Raw genomic sequence first — 21,317 nt, 5'->3', positions numbered from 1 at the left:
TTAGCCTTGCCAACTATCCTGACAACATCATTTACAAAGCCCAATTCATCACTACTGTTGCTCATCCCTGTTCCTCTCTGGAATCTGGACACCAGGTTCTTCGGTGCCTCCATACCAGGACATATGGAGTGAGATCCTTACGTCATTACCAGCTGACTCTGTGCCTCCAGCTCTGCCCATTGGACACCATTGCCAGCAGATAGTGATGCCTCCACAGATCTCTCCCACCATTTCCACATGGAGGGGCTGTTTTTTCTCTAGTTACGTTTTCTGAAATACCAGTCAAGTAGTGCCTCTTTGGGTTTTTCCAAGGGTTAGAGAGCTGGGTTGGGCCAGAAATGTTTTTTGTGAAATGAGCAAGACAACCTAACTGTTCAGTGTTTTTATTTTATTTTTATTTCCCTGTTGGTTGAACTTCAGACACAAATGCAAATCAGGAAATCATCTCTTTTGTGTGTTAATTGTGAGGCTTTCACATTTTCTGTTCTTTCTCCTTTGTTGACTTTAAGAAATTATCCCCTAGGGAAATATGTAGGCTTGGTTGCAAATAAACTGAATATTTCCCTGTGTTATTTTTATCATTTAAAAGAAATCCAGACTATTGTTATGTGGTTCTAAGAGGCAGTCCACTAAAGAATCCATGTTTTGGTAACTGATATTCCATCCATTCCTGTGTTTTTCACTGTGTTTTTCAATCCAGTCTTGAATTTAATATGAAATTTCACATTGTAATACCAATAGGTCAACACTTTTCCTTCCCCACCATGCACCCAAGCTTGTGCATTTTCATTCAGCATATTGGTGAAGTGATTGTATTCATCACTTATTTGGAAGTAGAACAGGATTTCTTACTCTGGGTTGATGTTTCCACTAATAGAACAAGAATTGCATTTGAACTCAAGCTACAAAAGGCAAGCAAAACAACCGACTTGCGCATTCCTGTCTCTATGTGTACCATGTTTAATGTGCTGGTGGATGCCAAGAAGCAAAGCACCAAGCTCTGTATTCTGGACGGAGGGCAAGAGGTAAGTCAGATTGGGTCTGTAGAAAAAAACAGAGCAATAAGAGAACAGCAACACACATTATAGAAGGTGTTCATTGGATTGGATTAAAAACAAGTTTTCTCTGTTTCCTAACACCGTATATTTATTCTTGTTCATGGTATAATTACCTGCCCTGTCTACATTGTTAAATTCATATCTTTTCCCTTTTTTATGCTGAAGAATGCATCAAACCTTAATAACTCCAGGCATGTGTTTTTAGTTTGTGTACTTTCAGAAAAACCCTGGTTTCTGCAAACACACATCATAGACCTGGGAAATGTATCTGTTTTGTGTGCTTAAACATGGTTGCTACCGACACATCGAATCACAATATCAACTAAGTAAAAACACAAAACTGCCTGCCTAGCAGAACACTGGCAAAACAAGTGTTCTGATTCTTAAAGCCTAAAGTGAGAGCTGTTGCAAAACGATCTAAGTCTGCTTTTTTATAACCAACATTTCCTTGATTTTGTTCTTCATTTGGATGCACTCTCTCTGGAACCGTTTTTTGTTTTTTTTTAACTCTGTGGTCAAAAAGGCATCATACAGCATTATAAATCATATTTCCTACCCTGGGGTCTCCATTGACTGTGGTGCCTATGTGAGGGGGAAATATTTTTTTTCTTGGATCATCTGTTTAAATTAATATTTTGTGGCTTGTTTTTTATTTTAATTATTCTGTCTCCATCTCTTTATTTTTCCCATATGCCCTGCTTTTCCTCCTTTTGATTTTCCATGGCATGTTCCAGCTTGGTAGTCAGTGGGTAAGTGCCTTCGTTTTAGAGACTACCAATGTTTATTTTGCCTTTTAAAATGTTTTTAATTTTAAAGTATCTCATAATTGCATCATTACATTCATAAAGATGTTTAATCCAAAGAGGAATGTTTTGCTTTTTCTGCCCATCTTTATGATCACTAACTTATCTTTGGCAGGAAGCAGAAAGACCCAATAATACAAAGAGCCTCTCTATGAAACTGTGTTTCCTTCTCCCCATTTTTTGGGTACCCAACTCAGGTGGTAGTGGAAGTGTTAGGGCAGTGCCAGCTTCTGGGAAAATCAGAATGGATGATTGAAATTGACTCTTTTGTCACATGTGATACTGAATGTCAGTAAAAACCAATCAAATGGACTTGATTTACTTATATGTACCTCAGGGCTTAGAACAGTGCTTGACACACAGTAAGTGTAAGCAGCGTGGCTCAGTGGAAAGAGCATGGGCTTTGGAGTCAGGGCTCATGAGTTCGAATCCCAGCTCTGCCACTTGGCTGTGTGACTGTGGGCAAGTCACTTAACTTCTCTGTGCCTCAGTTCCCTCATCTGTAAAATGGGGATCAAGACTGTGAGCCCCACGTGGGACAACCTGATTCCCCTATGTCTACCCCAGCGCTTAGAACAGTGCTCGGCACATAGTAAGCGCTTAACAAATACCAACATTATTAAGCACAAATACCACAGTTCTAATAAGAACAACAATAATTTTCCCTCGTCTGTGCACCCTTTTGATAGAACTTTCTTTGGGTCCAATTGGCAAAGCTGAGGCTGAGGAAGTATTTTGTCTGAGGTAAATCTCAGGAGCTGTGTCCTCATCTCATCTCCAGAAGATCCCCAACCAACCTGATTCGCTTCTCATCTAGCCAAAAGGGTGCTTTGAACAGCAGTGAGCTTCGCCAGACCCTATCCGCCATCTCCCTCAAGGCGGCTTTGAAGCCTGATCACAAGCCTGCGTAGTGACAAACAGATATGGCAGTGCTGTGAGAAGCAGCATGGTTTAGTGGATAGAGTATGAGCATAGGAGTCAGAAGAACCTGGGTTCTTTTCCCAGCTCCACCACTTGTCTGCTGTGTGACATTGGCCAAGTCACTTAACTTCTCCATGTCTCAGTTACCTCATCTGTAAAATGGGGATTAAAACTGTGAGCCCACATGTAACAGGAACTGTGTCCAACCTGATTAGCTTATATCTACTCCAGCGCTTAAAACAGCCTGGAGTTAAAACTTAACTTATTTGTTAAGTAAGTGCTTAACAAATACCATTATACTCCCTCGCCTTCACACTAGTGATCCACAGGCTATCCCTATGTCACCTCTTTTTTTTTAATGGCATTTATTAAGTACTTACTATGTGCCAGGCACTGTGATGTTACAAGCCAATTGGGTTGGACACAGGCCATGTTTTAATTCCATTTGACAGATGAGGGCAGTGGGGCACAGAGAAGTTAAGTGACTTGCCCAAGGTCACGCAGCAGATAAATGTCAGAGCCAGGTTTAGAGCCCAAGTCCTTCCGACTCCAAGACTTGTGCTCTTTCCACTAGACCACACTGCTCTGGGCCACAAAATCGCCCCCTATGCCTCCTTACAGTCAAGAAAGATGTACAAGGAGTCTAGTTAGGTAGCACTTCCAAGGAAAGCCTGAATTGACCCCTTCAGGAGTTGTGCCAGTTTTTGGTGCTCCTCAGACTGTGATCAGTTAGCCCTTGGCCTCTAACCTTTAGTGGCCCAATAATGAGGGAGCTGGCCAGATTTCCTCAGCTTCCATCCACAGAGCCACATCTTTCCACTGCTTGGAGACTGACACCCAGGAGTCATATCTAACCCTCCCCACGGTCCCACATGCTGCCACAGACAATGCACATATTCAGCTTGCCTCTCCCCGTCAGCACTGGCTTTCTCCATCTGTTGCTTTTTAACACATGCCACATGACTTGTTGCTACTGCTGTAAGAAGCTATCAAGGTATCAAACCTCCCGTTGAAACAGGCAGGTCCCTGATGTCTGCCCCAAACCTCACAAGCATTTGCTTCTCTTCATTAATGGAAGATATGTGCTTGGGAACATTACACCTGTCCCTGGAACATCTCCCTAAGAGGCATGTCCATTTCCTTTTAGCTTTTGCCCGTTTAGCCTAGCGCCAAGCAAGGAGGCTTTTAAGCCCCATCACAAGCCTGCGGAGTGGTAAACGGGCATTGCAATGCAGTAACTCCCAGTAACTTGCAATGCAGTAACAATGCAATAACTTCCATCTTTAACGACTCGCTTTCCAATGGCTTCTTCCCTTCTGCCTTCAAACATGCCCATGTCTCCCCCATCCTAAAATACCCCTCTCTTGACCCCACTTCCCCTCCCAGTTATTACTAAGTTCAGTGCTGTGCACACAGTAAGCATTCAATAAATGTGAATGAATGAATGAATGAATGAATGAATGAATGAATGAATGAATGAATGAATACAGTGAGGAATGAGAACCTGTTGTTTCCCCTGTGCCTGTAGACGCAAATCTGGAAAAATCTTTCTTACCCGACAAGGGACTGACATATTCCCTGGAGGGAGCTTGGGGACTGTGGGGTCAGAGTGGCCATGCTGGCAGGCTTAGTATGGGCTCAGGCATAATGTTGTCAAAGGCAGACATTATAATTACAAGGTAGCTTGCCAACGGCTATCCACAAGTCATGAACGGCGAGCACTCATGGGTACTTTTGGCACAGGTGGAAACCCCAGACCCCCCAGTCCAGTGGTTTGCGGAAGTGACATTCTTCTCAGGCGATGGTCAGGCTAGATAAGGACCATGTTCCCTGGGCATTTTTCACTGCAGCTCCTCCTGAAACCTGTCAGTTATTAGTCTGTTTTCGTAAGTGAGGCTTGATGGTGGTTGAAAGCACAGAGAAGTCTCTGTAATACAGTCTGAACTGAACCTGCCAGCCTTGAAGGGGCTGCTAGATTTCATTTCAACTGTGGGGCCTGGAAGGGGGTAGGATTTCATTTTACAAGGGCACCACTGCTTCTGACCATGTGAGGATACAGACACTTCGATTGGGGCAGGAAGAAAAGAGCTACCAAGGCTTTAGCAGTCATTCCTGAGGGAACGTTAGAGGAAGGGCATCCCTAGTAGGACAGGAATAATAATAATTGTGCCTGATAATAATGGTGATGTATGTTAAGTCTTTAATATGTACTAAGAATTGTATTTAGCAGTGGGGTGGATATAAGATAATCAGGTTGCAAAGAGTCCCTGCCCCATGTGGGACTCACAATTTAAGTAGGAGGGAGAATAGCTATTAAATCAGATAAGGAAACAGATGCCCAGAGAAGTTAAGTGAGTTGTGTATCTTCACACGGCAGGCAAGTGGCAGAGTTGGGAATCAGAACCCAGGTCCTTTGACTCCCAGGCCCAGGCTCCTTCCACTAGGCCACACTGCTCCACTGATCTGATTGTTTTGTATTTCCCCCAGACTTTAGCACGGTGCCTGGCACATAGTAAGTGCTTAACAAATACTATAATTATGTTATATTTTTATACCAGGACATTGGTTTCCTGGCATGGAAATCCAACGCTTTTCAGAAAAAATCAAATTCACTCTAACCATAATGACAAAATGATTAATATGGATAAGACAAAAGGGGATATGGAATCTTGTCATATCTTAAAGTATCCTGGACCACTTGATGCTATTGCTCTTGACCTTGAAGCAAGGCAGGGATTCCAATCCTTGGACACAGGCACACTTTACCAGACAGACAATGGACCTGATTAATTGATTGCTTGATTGATTGGCCCCAAACTGAGACATGAAGGGGCTGCCTGGACCTTTGGATAAAAATGGGGTTTTCAGAGCACAATCAAAGATCAAATCTGGAGTCTTCTGTAGGGGAGGAGGAGGAAGAAATCCCCAACCCAATGTCAGCCCAAAGAAAACCCAGTTCAACCTCAGAGGAATTTCCCATGATGCAAAAGAGTGGCCATTTTGTATTCATGTCAAAGATTAAAGCAAATTCTGCTAAGTACACAACTTTCCCCATCCAAACAAATGTGTGGTAGTATGCCATAGCTGAGGAGTATATCAGTCATTGCCGATTTAAAAAATAAATCATATTTATTTAAAATAATCAACAATATATAAATGAGCATGTATCCAGCTCCGCTACTTCTGTTCCAAGTTGTCGTACTTCTTGTACCTTCTAGAATGTTCTCTCTTTAAGGTAAACTATGCCAACGAGGCATTTTCCTGGTTTCTTAAACCTCACCCATCTGGCCTCACCCTCAAGCAGCTAACAAAGGAAAGAAACTGAACCAAGAATCATGCAACAACAACTTCATCTCCAACTGGCTCTTCATCACCCTCACCATCAGTATTTATTGAATACCTGTCATGAGCAAAGCTCTGTACTGTGTACTTGGAGATGTATAATAGAAGTAAAAGATGTAGGTCTTGCCCTTGAAAAGATGACAATCTAATTAGAAGTAGTAGTGGTACTTGTTGAATCCCTACTGAAGGTAGCACTCTTTATTAAGCCCTTAGGGAAGTATTACAGACACTTTCCTTGCCCACAAACGTTCACAGTCTGAGAGGAAAACAGATATACAAAATATATTTAGTGTGCCTAGTGAAAGGAGTGGGAACCTGGGAGTCAGAGAATCTGGGTTCTAATCCCAGCTCTTCCAGTTGCCTGCTTTGTGACCTTGGGCAAGTTACTTAACTTTTTTGTGCCTTAATTCCTTAACTGTAAAATGGGAAGTCAGTGTGTTTTTTCCCTTCAGAGTGTGGCCTCATGTGGGACAAGGACTGTAACCAACCTGATCTACCCCAGCATTTAGAACAGTGCTTGACACATAGTAAGTGCTTAACCAAAACTTTTTAAAAAGTTACAAATAGCAAGAGCAAAAAGGAGAACTTGGATGAGATAAAGTAGAACAAGTATACCTGAATGAAATACCAGAATAAGTCAGAAATAATTGAACATATAATTGAAGTAAACATCTGTAGGCACCAGGGCTCAGGATGGATTTAAGTGCTAAAGCAATCAGCAGTATTTTTTGAGCACTTACTGTGTGCAAAGCACTGTACTAAATGCAAAAGTATCAGGAATTACACTTGGATTGATAGGACTTGATGTGTTGGCAATTAATTGGTGATGGCTTCCTGGAGGAATTTAGAGGGACTTCCAGGCTGAAAAAAAATAGGATGAGCAAGAGATACGAGGAGGATGAGGCAAGAGAAGGATATAGTTAGAAGTAAGCTTGGGAAAGGGAAGAGTGCAAGTTCTAGGCAGCAGGTGAAGAGAGACAGTTTTAAGGTGGAGAAAGCTGGTAATCATATTCACTGAGTGCTTACTGTGTACAGAGCACTATACTAAGTACTTGGGAGAGTACAATATAACAACCCGATAGAAAGCTTGAAGCCAGTAGTAAGGGGTTTCTTTTTAATGTAGAGGAAGGTGGGTAGCTGTAAGAGGTTTTTGAGAAGTGAAGAGACATGCTGAGCAACATTTCAGCAGCACAGACAGCAGCATGGCACATGGACCTAAGGCGGAGAGGGTGGAAGCCGAAAGAATAGTGAGGAAGCAGATACAGTGGTGTGAACATGACATGAAAAGTGCTTGAACAAGGGAAATAGCTGTTAAGATGGAGAAGAGGGATTTAATCCAATAAATATTTTGAAGGAAGAATCAGCTGGAGTTAGCAATTAATTGAGTATGGGAGCTGAAAGTCAGGCAAGATGGTGGTGTTACCATCAGCTATGGGAAAGTTAGGAGGAGGGGAGGGCTTAGGATGAAAAATGTGGTTTGGTTGTGGACATGACAAGGATAAGGTTCCGGTGAACCACTCAAGCGGAAATGTTTTGTATGTAAGAGGAAGTGAAAGATTGCCTGTGACTGTCTGATTTCCGAAGCTCCAGGTAAATTGTCGTACAAAGCTTTAAGAGTCTGTGATATGCTACCTCAGATTCCACTCTCTGTACCAGTGGGAATGTGACTAGCAGGGACTTGAGACTATAAATGGCGCTCCCCTGCCCAAGCCACAGTTTCTTTGTAAAGTTCTTGATCCCAAAGCCTTCTTGACTGGTCTGGGCCTCATCTATCGATTGCAAAGTGAGACTCCATCATATTCATCACCATAGATCGACAGGTTTAACTTTCTGACCTTTGGGGACTTGGAAATACCTTGGCAGCATACAAAAATCATGTCCAGTTAGATTCTGTATTACTCGAAGACAAGGTCATTGCAGAGAATCTTGGGGTCTGCCGTGGTTTCGGGACCAGAAAGCAATGCAGTACCCAATACCACTTCTATGTGACTATTTGTTATTTAAGAAAAAGCGAACCTTTCCAAAGAGTGCCCTCCCTTCACCGACAAACCCTGATTCAGGCAGGGTCTTGGATTTAAATTGTTCTTGCTCTGTAGACACCAAAGCAGGGAAGAGAGGAATTTTCAAAAGAGAGTGGCAGAGGACAAGAGCGACCAAGCTCATTTGCATAAGCTCCTTCACCACCCAGCCAGCTTTTCATCTCCTAGCCGGGTGTTGGGGGAGGATACGGGGTATTTTTCCAGCTATTTGTGGGGGGGCTTCCTTGGTAGAGCAGCCTTGGCCTCTGAATAGCCCAGTCGCCGGGGGCTAGAAAGCATAGCCTAGTGGGGGCTTGCCCAGCTCAGAAAGTTGTTGGTAATTTAAGCTGGATCAGGACCTAACTGCCAGCCGGCTTTTTCAGGCTTTTTTCTCTCATTTCTTTTATTTTTTTCTTCCCTCGAGCTGTTGCAAAAGCATGAATTGTGTCTGCAAGGCAGCTACAGAAAGTTGTGAGGGGTGTTGCAGCCACAAAGCAGCCTATTGTGTAGCTAGGCTTCATGGCATATGCATTGTACATATATGGTATTTTTATTTTCAATTAAGGATTTTTTTTTCCTTTGACATTGCCTCCTCCTTCCCCCACCTTATAAAATGACTTGCCAATCAGGAGCCAATCAATAGTGCTTTTTCCCAAGTAACTCAGTCCCCCTGGCAGGTAGATAGGAGACAAACTGCATTTTTCACACAATTTAAAGAACCATCATTTCATCACAGTGCCAAAGTAGGCCTAATTTGATGTTTTGATCTGTGTGAAAACTTGGAGACATGCTTTCAAAAGGAAAATGGGCTTCAAAAACTTAAATCTTAGCGAACCATTCATCCAGCAGCTGTTAAGTTAGCCTAATGTTGATACTGACCTAGGTGCGTTTACTCAAAGCATTATGTTAGCTGTTCCAAGTAGCCTTGAACTATCAAGATAGGGTTAGTCTTTACAAGTCACATTTTCTGTGAAGTGGCTGTTGGAGACAAGCTGCTGTCAGATAAATGTTTCTAAAGGAAGAATTACTGTTTAAATGGATGTGTCTTCACCACATAGTGAAAGCCCCTGGCTTCTGCTCATTTAAGAATGGAACTCTGTAGTATTCTCAAAAGAAAGGAAAGAAAGTCTTTCAGATTTATTATAAATACATCATTTTTGTATTGATTGGACGGCGTCTTTTTCTTGAGGAAGCAGGGCTGGGACCGCGGAGGAGGGGCTGCTGTTTCATTATACCTTTTATGGCCTATTAATTTGTTACCATCCATTCAGCTTTGTTGATGAAATTTTAATTTTGCCCTTGCTTGAGCATATTGTACAAATTGTATAAACCGCTGCTCACTGTGCTCACAAAAAGGCCCTTTTAGGACGAACAATTGGTCGCTCATTTTATTTCTAGAGCACATTTAAAATAACTTATGAATGAGAGTTGTCAGACATGAAATGCTGTATTAATTAAATCTTTTTCTAGTCTTTTTGCTTCTCCAGCTAAACCAACCCTTTAGAAAAATACACGGCCACCTTAATTATAGAGGAGAAGACAAAAAGTATCCTTCGCATTCCTTCGCCTGAATAAGAATAAGAACTCAATTCATCTAAATAATAACCCCATTAGCTGCTTAACTCAACAGTGTGCATGGGAAAATTTTCAACCCAGAATGTAAGAAAGTGTTGATTGGGTATATCGTTTCCAAGGTTTTGTTCTCCTGATGTTAGAAATGATCACTTTAAGTACATTTGCACTGTCAGAGTTAGCGGCTTTAGAGCATTTATGACTTATGACAAATGCTTTGTGTTGGTAGCCACACTAAATATATCTTTGTTCTTTAAAACCCAGCAACAGTACCATTCGAAAATCGACGATTTGATTGAAGATACAGTGAAAGAAGTCATTTCTCTCCTAGTTTCAAAGGTAAGCAAACATACTATTTATTCACCTCTCATTGGGGTGAAACAATGAACTTCGAATCCAGAATTCTAAGAAAGAATTTTTGCTCATGTTCCTGAAAATCACAATGAGAACCTGTGATTTTCAAGTGAATTCAAGGAAATTTAAAGGAGTGTGGTCTTCTTTGGCTTATAGTAAAGTGACCAGTTTATTTTTATATGGTTTCAAGTGGGTGCTTCTTTCAGAATTATTGTGGCATTCAGGACCCAGGGGCTAGTTCCTGGTTTTCTGCTGCTCCGGGCACCAAACTGTCAATTTCTTAAACTTAGTGTGTGCCCAGTGGCATTTAGAGGCAGTATTTCTGGACACATTGGCACCCAATATTCCCGGCACAGGCTCCCAACAGCCAGGGGCATTATTTGATGAGTCACACGGGGGAATATCAGCCCTCTCTGGTCCCTTCCTCAGTCTCTTTTTCAAAGGAAGCAGAAGTGATTGTGGTGACGACTGTGGTATTTGTTAAGCACTTACAGTGTGTCAAGCACTGTTCTGACTTCTGGTGTAGTTACAAGATCCCTGTACCACATGGGGCTAACAGTCTTAATCTCCATTTTACAGGTAAGGTAACTGAGGCATAGAGAAGTGAAGTGATTTCCCTAAGGTCACACAGCAGGCATGTGGTGGAGCTGGGATTAGAACCCACGTCCTCTGACTCCCAGGCCAATGCTCTTTCCACTAGACCAAGAAGGGGAATCATTGCCCTGATGGCTACTCTGCTTCCTTCCAAAGCAGATCTGTGAGCAGAGTTGGGAAGACAATCAAAGAGAGGGGAAGGAACAGTGACTATGCTGAAGGCAGGATCTCAGCTAATTACCTAGGCAGAAACTGTGTCTGTTTATTGTTATATTGTACTCCCAATTATTTAGTACTGTGCTCTGCACTGAGTAAGCGCTCACTAAATACGATCGACTGACTGATTTTGCCTCTGTATTTCCCAACTAGCGCTCTCTGTGCTCAGGTTCAGGGGAGGGTGCCCAGAATGGTCACACCACATCTAGCTGAGGAGAATCCAGAGTGGATGGGGTACATTTTCCTTCCCCCTTCCAAGTCAGAAGAAGCATCTTCCCATAGTCAGGATTCCTCTGTCCCCTCTCCTCAAGGGAAGGAGTCTAGCTTACCATTTACACCAGTGATTGACCAGGGCCACGCAGAGTTCATTGTTTGCCCTCAGGAAGCTGTTGCCTTCAAGCACGTCTGAAAGTGGAAAACAAAATGAGAGTGGGAAAGAAACCAGGGAAAGAGGGTAGGAAGAGCTCTGCCCTGAATTCCATCTGGCTTCTTGGACGCCATCTTGAACAAGAGCCAACCATGGCCAAATGCAGCGACCAGTCTTCCTGTTGGAGACCATGAAATGAGGACATGAGGGGAAAGACTAGGGGGTCAAAGTTTTAACCCTCATAGTGGCACTGCTCCTGTCTCCCTGGTATACCAGCAGCAGCTTCTGATTACGAGAGGTCCCAGAGGGTGAAAGCCCAACTGGGTCCTCCATATACTGTTCACAAGGGAGCAGTAATGCCAAGGTAAAAAGATATTAGTGACGACTCAATTGGGAACTTTGGCTTCTGAAGGAGATTCACCTGCTGTTTTCCCTGTCTTGTTAGTAGTTGTCCTTGGAATAGAGTGGTATGTTCCAAATAGGGGACAGAGCCTCAAAGGGATTGTGAAAGTATCCTAAGGACAGAGTGAACAACTTCCTCGTCACCTGCAAGGCTCTGAAGTGCTGTTTGGTGGGAGCAGCAGTGAGCTATATGCTCTCTGAAAAGAGGGAATGAGACACTCCCTCTTCTAAGGCCTCCCTCCATTCCCCTCTTTCCAGCTTTCAATAATAATAATAATAATGGTACTTATTAAGCACTTACTATGTGCCACTGTTCTAAGTACTTGGGTAGATACAAGTTAATCAGGTTCGACACAGTTCCTGATCTGCTGGGATACCCATGGTTAGAAGATCCATGAACATTGCTTTAATGGAGGAGTAATTTGGGAAATGAGAGACAAGATGCAGAGAGAGATGGTACATGGGAGGAAGGGAAGGGGATCAGGGGAGACCTGAGCTGATAATGTGAAACCCCCTGGCTTGGTTTAGGAATAGCAGAAGAGCAGGAAGAAAGTTTTTTTTTTAATTATTATTTTTATTTTAAGCCCCCTGCTGTGAGTGCACTGCATCCATGAGCAAGCCTTGACAATTCATTCCTCTGCCTGTATTTGGCCTTAATTATTGCTTTTGTCCCCTTCTAGACTATAAGCTCACTACAGGCTCACTGTGAGTACAATTCTGTTGTATTGTACTCTCCCAAACACTTTACAGTGCTCTGCACAACAGTAAACACTCAATAAATACTATAGATGATGATGATGATGATAATGAAAAAGAAGGAAGGGCCTTGGATAAAAAGTAAATGTTGTGTAATAATTAGTGAAATATCACAATCTCCTTAAAACTCCAGAGGGTGTCCTACTCAGTAGCCAGGAAAATGAGCAATTTGCATGTCCTTTAACCAATGGCTAACAGTGATGATATTACAGACTCGTCATGTGATGAATTCTATATGCTATCCAGATTGTTTTTGGCCCTCAAGGATCAGTTCAGAGAAAGACAACTTAAATGGAAAAAGCAAATAGGCTGAAAAAATTCAGGACTCTCCATTTTGGAAAGAAGAAGGCTGAAACTTGAGAGGGGGAAACAAATGAAGATTATGAGATCATGAGACAATGGACAGAGCAAACACAGAGTTGTTGGCCACCAAATCCCAAAACGCCAAAACTAGTAAGGCACCCACTTAGGTTTTCAGGGGGTAGGTTCAAAATAAATAAAATGAAACACTCCTTCACCCTAGGTTATGGATTTGTTGTGCAAGAAAAATAATATGCATAGGTTCAAGAAGAGTTTGAATAAGTTCAAGAGTGGGAAGTCTAAAATGGCTTATCAAAGGTAAAAGAAATATTCGAGGGCAACCTTAAAGGTGTTGAAAGAAGTAAAGATTTAGATTCATGAACTATTGGCCCATGGTGAGTTATTCTCTTTTTTTTAATGGTATTTGTTAAGCACTTACTATGTGCCAGGCACTGTACTAAATCCTGGGATAGATTATAAAATAATCAGGTTGGACACAGTCTTTGTTCCCCAAGGGATTCACATTCTTAGTCCCCATTTTACAGATGAGGTAACAGGTACAGAGAAGTTAAGTGACTTGCCCAAGATCCAACAGCAGACAAGTGACAGAGTTGGAGTTAAACCCAGATCCTTCTGACCCCCATGTCATGCTCAATCCACAAGCTGCTTCTCAGAAAAGAAAGAGATGGAGGAGGGTACATCCCTAACAAAGAGGGTGAATGTCAGGAAATAACCATCACCCTGTTCCTCCAGATGTATTTGGTGTCACTGTCAGTGATAGAATGTTGGGCAAAGTAAGCCACAGGACTGACCCCAGGTGGCATGTTTTTAAAAAAATATAGAAGGGGTAGTTAGTTGGTCACATGAGATACCTGTTTGAACATGCAGAAGAATTTGAGGAAAACATTGAGTTAAAAAGGCTGTTCACAAAAGCACAAATCTGCTTGAAAAATCCATTTTTACTGCAACAGGATTTCCAAGCTGAAAGAAGAGAATTTTCAGGGTTCCACCCTATGTAATCATCTCATTTTCTGCCAATCCCAAAAGTGAATCCAAAGATCCCAGTCATCTTTAAAACAACCTAATTAAAACCAGAACAGCAGCAGAATTAGCAAGAGAAGCATGTTCCAAAATTCCAAAATGTCCTTCCTTCTGCATTATTAATTCTGTAGTGGCAATGGTAAATATTGTGTATTGTTTCGGGAAGGACGTGGGTCATGGAATAGGAGCAATATATGCTGGTTCTTAAGAGAGCAAAAGTTGGAGAGCAACAGTGTAACTTCAGAATTGACTGTCAAATTACAAAAGTCATAAATGATCACGGTGAGATTCAGTAAGGCCAGGGCTTAGCAATACTTCTAGAGAGGAAGTATGAGCTGAACACTTGTAGAAGTGGGAGAGGTCTATTTACGAGGACACAAAACAATTACAAGGAGAAGGATTTAGTGTCAATTTCTGTACAGGTAGTGGATTACAGCATCTGTTCAACCCTTGAGAGGGGATGTAGAACGTTTATTGAATGCTCACTGGGTGCATTTCACTATGTTAGATGTTTGGGAAGTACAGAATAAAGGGATGGTATAATTTCTTCCTTCAGAGAGATGACCCAATAAGAGAGGATGTGGCATCTTCTCCTCCAGGCTTCTGTTTTAGGTGTCCTTCCACCTTTGATCGAGTTTAGGGCATTTCACACCTGGTGACTTGGATTTGCACCCTTTATTCATCCCTCCCTCAGCCCCACGGCACTAAATAAATTATCCATAATTTATTTATGTATGCTGAGAAGCAGCCTTGCTTCGTGGCTAAAGCACAGGCCTGGGAATCAGAAGGTCCTGGGTTCTAATTCCGACTCCACCATTTGTCTGCTGTGTGACCTTGGGCAAATCACTTTACTTCTCTGGACCTCAGTTAGCTCATCTTTAAAATGGGGATTAAAAGTGTGAGCCCCATGTGGGATAGGGACTGTGTCGAACCTGATTAATTTGTATCTACCCCAGCCTAACCATCCTACCTACCCTAACCATCTACCCCAGCACTTAGAACAGTGCTTGACAAATAGTAAGTTCTTAACAAATACTATTATTAATTATTATTATTATTATCTGTCTCCTCCTCCATACTATAAACTTATTGTGGGCAGGGAACATGTCTACCAACTCTGTTATATTGTACTCCTATAAGTAGAGTGTTGTGCACATAGTAAGCATTCACTAAATATGATTGACTGAGAGAAGGTAAGAGATAGCATGCACACTGTGGTCCTCCCTAGCTCCTTGGTCCTATGGTTCTATGTCCATAGGAGGTGGCTTGGAAACAACAGGTTTTGCAGATGAAAATAGTGAAACAAAAAACTGGCAAAATCCCAAAGGCATACTGAGAGCAAGAGGAAATATCCAGTGGTATTTCTAGTCACCTGAGCCCCATCCTTCAGGTCCCAGTACTCTCTCTCAGAGTTAGCTCTGGGGAGAGACTCCAAGGTAGAAAATTGGTGAGGGTTGACGCATGGTTGCGAGGGGTAAACAGAAAGCTAAAGTGCATCTTGTGGGTCATCCCATTGTTCACTCCAAGGCACAAAGGACATTCTTTGCCAGAAGACGGGAAGGAGTCATAGTTATACTGATAGTAATGGTGAGAGCGGTAATAGTAGCAGCAGCAGTAGAAGTGGTAATAGAAGGAGTAGTATCAATAATAGTAGCAGCAGTAGTAGTAGCAGTAATAGTATAAGAATATTAAGTGTGTAGTACACTTTTGCGTAAGAGAAGTAGAAATAGTAGTAGTAAGAGTATATATTAAGTACATAGGACACCTTTGCCATGAGCAGCGTGGGAAGCAGCGTGGCTCAGTGGAAAGAGCCCGAGCTTGGGAGTCAGAGGTCATGGGTTCGAATCCTGGCTCTGCCGCTTGTCAGCTGTGTGACTGTGGGCAAGTCACTTAACTTCTCTGTGCTTCAGTTACCTCATCTGTAAAATGGGGATGAAGACTGTGAGCCTCACGTGGGACAACCTGATTACCCTGTATCTTCCCCAGCGCTTAGAACAGTGCTCTGCACAAAGTAAGCGCTAAACAAATACCAACATTATTATTATTATTATTATTATGAGAAGGAGTAATGGTTGTAGAAGTAGCAATAGTAGAAGTAGTAGTAAGAGTATTTATTAAGTGCCTATTGTGGGCAAGGCACTGTACTAAGTGTTTAAAGAAAGTACACAGGTGAGAATTAGATACAGTCCCTGGCCCCCAGGGGACTGGGTAGGGTGGGAGTTTGGAGGGGGCGATTAGCAAGAGGCACCTGAGGAAAGGTGAAACAAAACAACATAAAAACAATAGAAGAGGATGATAATAAATACCACTGGAGCAGTAAGGCATTGTGGCTACAGGAGCAGAGTTTCCGATTCCTCACGGTTAAATCCAAGCCCTAACAGCCCACAGCTGCAGCTTCAGTCTTCCCTTTCCAAGAAGAGTATCCTGAATTCTTGTAGCTAGTAGAGATTTTATTATCCATCTCAGTCACAGGGCATTTAGGAGTCTCTCTAGTGATCCTGGCGCTTATTACAAAACAAAGCATAAAGAACACAAAGGAAAGAGCCATAGTAGTTTTTCATATAAATTTTGTTTATTTCCTCAATGATACACATAGAAAAAGATCACCTAGCCCAAAAGCAAGAACTTGTTTCATTTCAGTGATTAGTTCCAAACAGCTTTTTGGGAATTGGGGAGAGTGGGGTTGGGGGTAATCTCAGGCAAATATCAACTATTTTTGCTCCCCGTGTCTTTGCATCCCAATTTAGATTATTGTGGAACCCTGAAACCGGAGCTCCTATAAACTTCTCCTTCACATGCTTTTACAAGTATGCTCTTGCCCCTGATTGAACCCTTTCTGATCTAATCAAAAATGAAATTTCCAAAGTGGTTTTCATTTGATGTGTTCTGCATTTCACTCACATCAGAACTCTTCCTAGAAGAGTAGAGTTGCTTGTTACCCATTCCACTAAGACCCAAGGTAGCAGATGTAAAGCACGTAATTGCCTAGGAAGACTGTAGCCACTAAAATATTATTAAACAAACCCGGTAAACTGCATCAACAATACAGACACTGAGACAAAGAGACCGCAGTGTTTCATTTCAGCCCGATGTCCTCTGGAGAGCAGCAAGCCCAAGGCAAACCCAGAAGTATTTGTATATTCCCTGAGCTGTACAGAGAAAATTCACAGGAAGCAGTTAAAGACACAGTGACAGAGCTGAGGATTTATTTGAGCTCTCGAGGCTCTGTACCAACATGCATTGGTTTAAAAAAAAATTTTATTGTGGGATGGGATAGAGCTTAGTTCTAAAATTATCTCTCCCTTCCATAAGTGCTTTAAGGATAATCTGGGGCAGAAAAGCATTTGTGAGTGAACAGGAGGGCAAAGCCGGTGTTGTCCTAGGGGAAGCAGAGCTGTTCACTGCCATGTAAGCAATGAGCGCCTGCTGCGGCTGGTTCACTCTAGGGACCATTAGCAGCACAGAACACTATGAGGAGATGCTCTCAACACTCAGAGAGGAAAGAGCGTTATGACACGCGGATCTAGCAGTTGAAGCTGGCTATTCAGAGACTGCCAGTCAGAGTCCCTCTGGCAGAGCATCCCGCTGCCTTCCCACACCAAAGATGGTTGGTAAAATAGGGAAATTGTGTTCTTGAACCAGGTTTTCTTGGCACCTAGCAAGGCTTTTTGGCACCTAGCAGGGCTTTTTGGCACCTAGCAGGGCTTTTTGGCATCTTCTCCTTCCCCACTGGATTCCCTTAACATGCTCTTTAGCACCATTCATTTGTAATTTAACTAATTTAGATTAAGAGCCCGCCTTTGACAACTTTTGGATAGTGGCTTTGCTTTTAAAGCCATTCAGGGATAAAAGAGTGTATTTGTTTGTCCGAAACAACCACACTGTGCATACATACGTACATCACTTACATGCACATGTGCTCATCAAACTCTTTCATTTGACTGTAGGGCAGCCTTATGTGAGTTCATCCAGCCTTATTCTGGTTACTTAAAGATTGTCTTTCTCCTCATGACAAATGAGATACCAACAACATGCTTGCTCTGAAGATTAGAGTTACGTGAGACACGATGTTTTCCACAGAGGGCCATTAGATGTGGAATCCCCTTCCCCTGACTGGGCACACCCCTGGGGTAAAAGCCTTCTGGGCAAGGTACATAGCTCATCAGTTAGTCTGGCTGGCCATGATTGGGTGGGAATCGCAATGGGTAGGAAGGAACTGGAGTTCAACTTTTAATTGTGAGTGGTTTTGGATTTTATAGTTTTTACCATTCTGGCCCCTTAGGTCTGCTGTTTTGGACAAATCTTTTCTTCCTCTTTAGGAGAAATTCAGGGCAGGAACTTTAAGTGAGAACCTCTTGTGACTCCTGATTTCTGTTTTCTTACATCATCTTATAAATACTGGGAGGCCATGCATGAATGCTTTTCATTTCTGTGGTGCTTAAATGTGAATTTAACATTAATTCAGGCACTATTGTATAGCTCTCATAGTTCTGCAGCTACCTAAGTCTAATAAGCCATAACCTTAGGACTGCTCAGGTCTCGATGGTGATGCTGCTGTGTGAACAAAAGATCAGCAAACTTCTCATTTCTTCTCTGTATTAGATTTTGGGACACCTGAACTCCTGCTTTGGGAAGTGGAGGGATATTGATGGGAAATTACATCTTAATTTCAAAGAGAGGTGTTAATATAAGCTCCCTGTGGGTAGGGAACATGTCTACCACTCTGTTGTGTTGTACTCTCCCAAGCGCTTAGTAGAGTGCTGGGCACAAAGTAAGTGCTCAGTAAATACCATTGGTTGATGGGTAAGTAGCCATTAGCATGATCGGGTATTAAAAAAAAATAATATTGAATTATGCCTGAAATTAATCACAAATTTCACACTCTTCCTCAGTTTTCTTTCTTTCACTTCCTCCACTGTAGATGCCAAGAAGGTTTCCAGAAAAATTATCCTTTTGTGGGCATGCAGGAAAGGAATAGGAGCATGGAATCATTGAGTTTAATTTCACTCTGCTATCTCGGTGGAAGTCAGAGGGTCTAGAGATTTTTTAAGGATTTTTCAGTCGAGCCAAGAGACTCAATAATCATTTGAAATGCCCCACTCCATTTAGAGAGCATTTTGTGTTCCATTCCAGGCTTGTTTTTTCTGTGGTATTTGTTAAGCCCTTAGTATGTGTCAAACACTATTCTAAGCGCTGGGATAGGTACAAGTTAATCAGGCAGGATGCAGTCCATGTTTCACATGGGGCTCACAGTTTAAGTAGGAGGGAGAACAGCTATCCCATTTTAGAGTTAAGGAAACTGAGCACAGAAGTGAAGTGACTTGCCCAAGGTCACACGGCAAGCAATTGGTAGAACTGGGTTTGGAACCCAGGTCCTTTTGATTCCCAGATCTGTGCTCTTTCCACTAGGCAACACTGCTTCTCTTTGAAACGGGAAGTCCTGGATGCCGCACATTTGAAGTGGATGATTAAGGGAGTAATAGGGAGTTTTACCATGGAACCGAGTCAAGGTTCAGTCTGTTACCAGCAAGTGGGGCATGACTCAGAGTGGAAGCTGACACTTCTCTAGCTGTTCCTTCTCAGCCCAAAAATATTTTCTGGCAGGGTGTGGGCAGAGAGAAAGTGTGTGTATGTGTGTGTGTGATATTTATTGAGCACTTATTGTGTGCAAAGCACCGTGCTAAGCACTTGGGAGAGTATAATATAACATCAAATACATTCCCTGCCACAAAGAGCTATACAATAGTGGTGGTAGACACAATGCCTGCCCACAAGAAGTTTATAGAAGTGGAGAAGGACATTCAAGTGAATTACGTAGGAGAAACGGTAGAGTCTAAGGTTATGTGTGTGATTCTTTGTAACTATCCAAATAGACCTAACCACCTTTACTTTCATTTTTTTCATAGTTAGTTTCTGTGTTAGAAGGGGTGCTGTCCAAACTGTCCAGGTATGATGAAGGCACTTTTTTTTCATCCATTCTGTCCTTCACGGTAAGTATTAATGACTTTTCTTCCATTATATTCTGTTTCAGCGCAAAGCCAACAATTTACACTAATTATTTCTCTCCTGTTTAAGGTGAAAGCAGCTGCAAAATATGTGGATGTTCCAGTAAGTATACATATATACATATATATATATTTTTTTTACCCCTAATGCTTTCTTTAAATGAGTTTTTAAATAATGGACTGTAGTGCATTTTTGTTGTCTTTGTTTTGTATTTAGAGAAGGTGCATGAGAGCTTTGGTTCAGATTGTCCAGTAACTACCGTGGCCCTTAAAGAAAACAGGATCTCCAACGTGCCTTAGTGGAAAGGGCTTGGTAGACAGAGGACGTGGGTTTTAATCTCGGCTTTGCCACTTTGTCTGCTGTGTGACCTTAGGCAAGCCACTTAATTTCTCTGTGCCTCAGTTACTTCATCTGTAAAATGGAGATTAAGACTGTAAGTCCATGTGGGACAACCTGTTACCTTGTATCTACCTCAGAGTTTAGAACGGTGCTTGGCACATATTAAATGCTTTACAAATACCATTACTATTATTATTATTATAAACAACTACTAATCCTCCAAACAAAGCTTAGAAAAGTTATTCTCATTGTGTTTTTCCAGCTTTGAGGCAGAAACCTGTAACCTAGAAACTTTCAGGGAGATCATGAGATCAGGGAGCCTCAATTACCCCAGGATAAATATGTAACAATAATAATAATAATAATTGTGGTGTTTGTTAAGTCCTTACTATGTGCCCGGCACTATACGAAGCACTGGGGTAGTTACAAGCAAATCAGGTTGGACCCAATTCCCGTCCCTTGTGGGGCTCACAGTCTCAGTCCCCACTTTACAGATTAAGCAACTGAGGCAAAGAGAAGTGCAGTGATTTACCCAAGGCCACAGAGCAGACAAGTGGAGGAGCTAGGATTAGAACCCATGAGCTTCCAACTCCCAGGCCTGTGCTCTGTCCTCTAAGCCATGCTGATAACTGAACTCAGTTAGCTAGTGTCTGGGGAGTATGAAAGCAGGGCACTACAGTATTGATGTGAAATCAAAGAATGAGATGCAGTACTGCTAATCATACTAATAATTTTTCTTGCACAAGTTTTTCATCAACTGGGTGTACTTCAGAGAGCCCATGGATACCCATTTGGAAAAAAGTACTTCAACTGAAAATTAAAACAATGAGGGAAACATATGTTATTTCCATGCTCTGTGGTTCTTGCCATGTGAACAATCCAAGCATTATCAAGTCTTCATCCATCAAGAGCTTTTTCGAACTAAAAAAGCTAAAGATATAACTCATACCTCTGACAGGTCATTCCATGCCATCAATGATAATGCTAATAATCATTGTGGTAATTGTGCCAAGCACTCTGCTAAGTGCTGGGGGAAGTTATAGGATCATCAGACCAGACACAGTTTCCTCTCCCATAAGGGGTTCACAGTCTGGGGGAGGAAGAGCCAGTATTTAAATCCCCATTTGACAGATGAGAAAACAGAGGCACAGAGAAGTTAATTAACTTGCCCGAGGTCCCAGGCAGGCAAGTAACAAAGGCTAAATTAAAACCCATGTCCTCTAACTCT

The 21,317-nt window shown here is 42.1% G+C and overlaps 1 protein-coding gene across 16 annotated transcripts in view; it reads left to right on the top strand.

The window, feature by feature from the left end:
- Window positions 1-21,317, top strand: part of CADPS2 (calcium dependent secretion activator 2) — a 371,011-nt gene that overhangs the window by 306,700 nt on the left and 42,994 nt on the right. For 8 of the 16 annotated variants that reach the window (XM_029073511.1, XM_029073500.1, XM_029073498.1 and 5 more), the window contains 5 exons: window positions 878-1,025; window positions 1,793-1,807; window positions 9,979-10,053; window positions 19,651-19,734; window positions 19,820-19,852. In XM_029073511.1, the coding sequence (XP_028929344.1) occupies window positions 878-1,025; window positions 1,793-1,807; window positions 9,979-10,053; window positions 19,651-19,734; window positions 19,820-19,852 (355 nt within the window). The remainder of the gene's footprint in view (window positions 1-877; window positions 1,026-1,792; window positions 1,808-9,978; window positions 10,054-19,650; window positions 19,735-19,819; window positions 19,853-21,317) is intronic. The other 8 variants (XM_029073499.2, XM_029073512.2, XM_029073504.2 and 5 more) reach the window with 1 other exon arrangement.

This window comes from Ornithorhynchus anatinus, chromosome 10 (assembly GCF_004115215.2).
Source record: "Ornithorhynchus anatinus isolate Pmale09 chromosome 10, mOrnAna1.pri.v4, whole genome shotgun sequence".
Taxonomy (NCBI): domain Eukaryota; kingdom Metazoa; phylum Chordata; class Mammalia; order Monotremata; family Ornithorhynchidae; genus Ornithorhynchus; species Ornithorhynchus anatinus.
The sequence above is the reverse complement of the archived record's forward strand: the minus strand, read 5'-3'. Positions and strand labels throughout refer to the sequence as shown.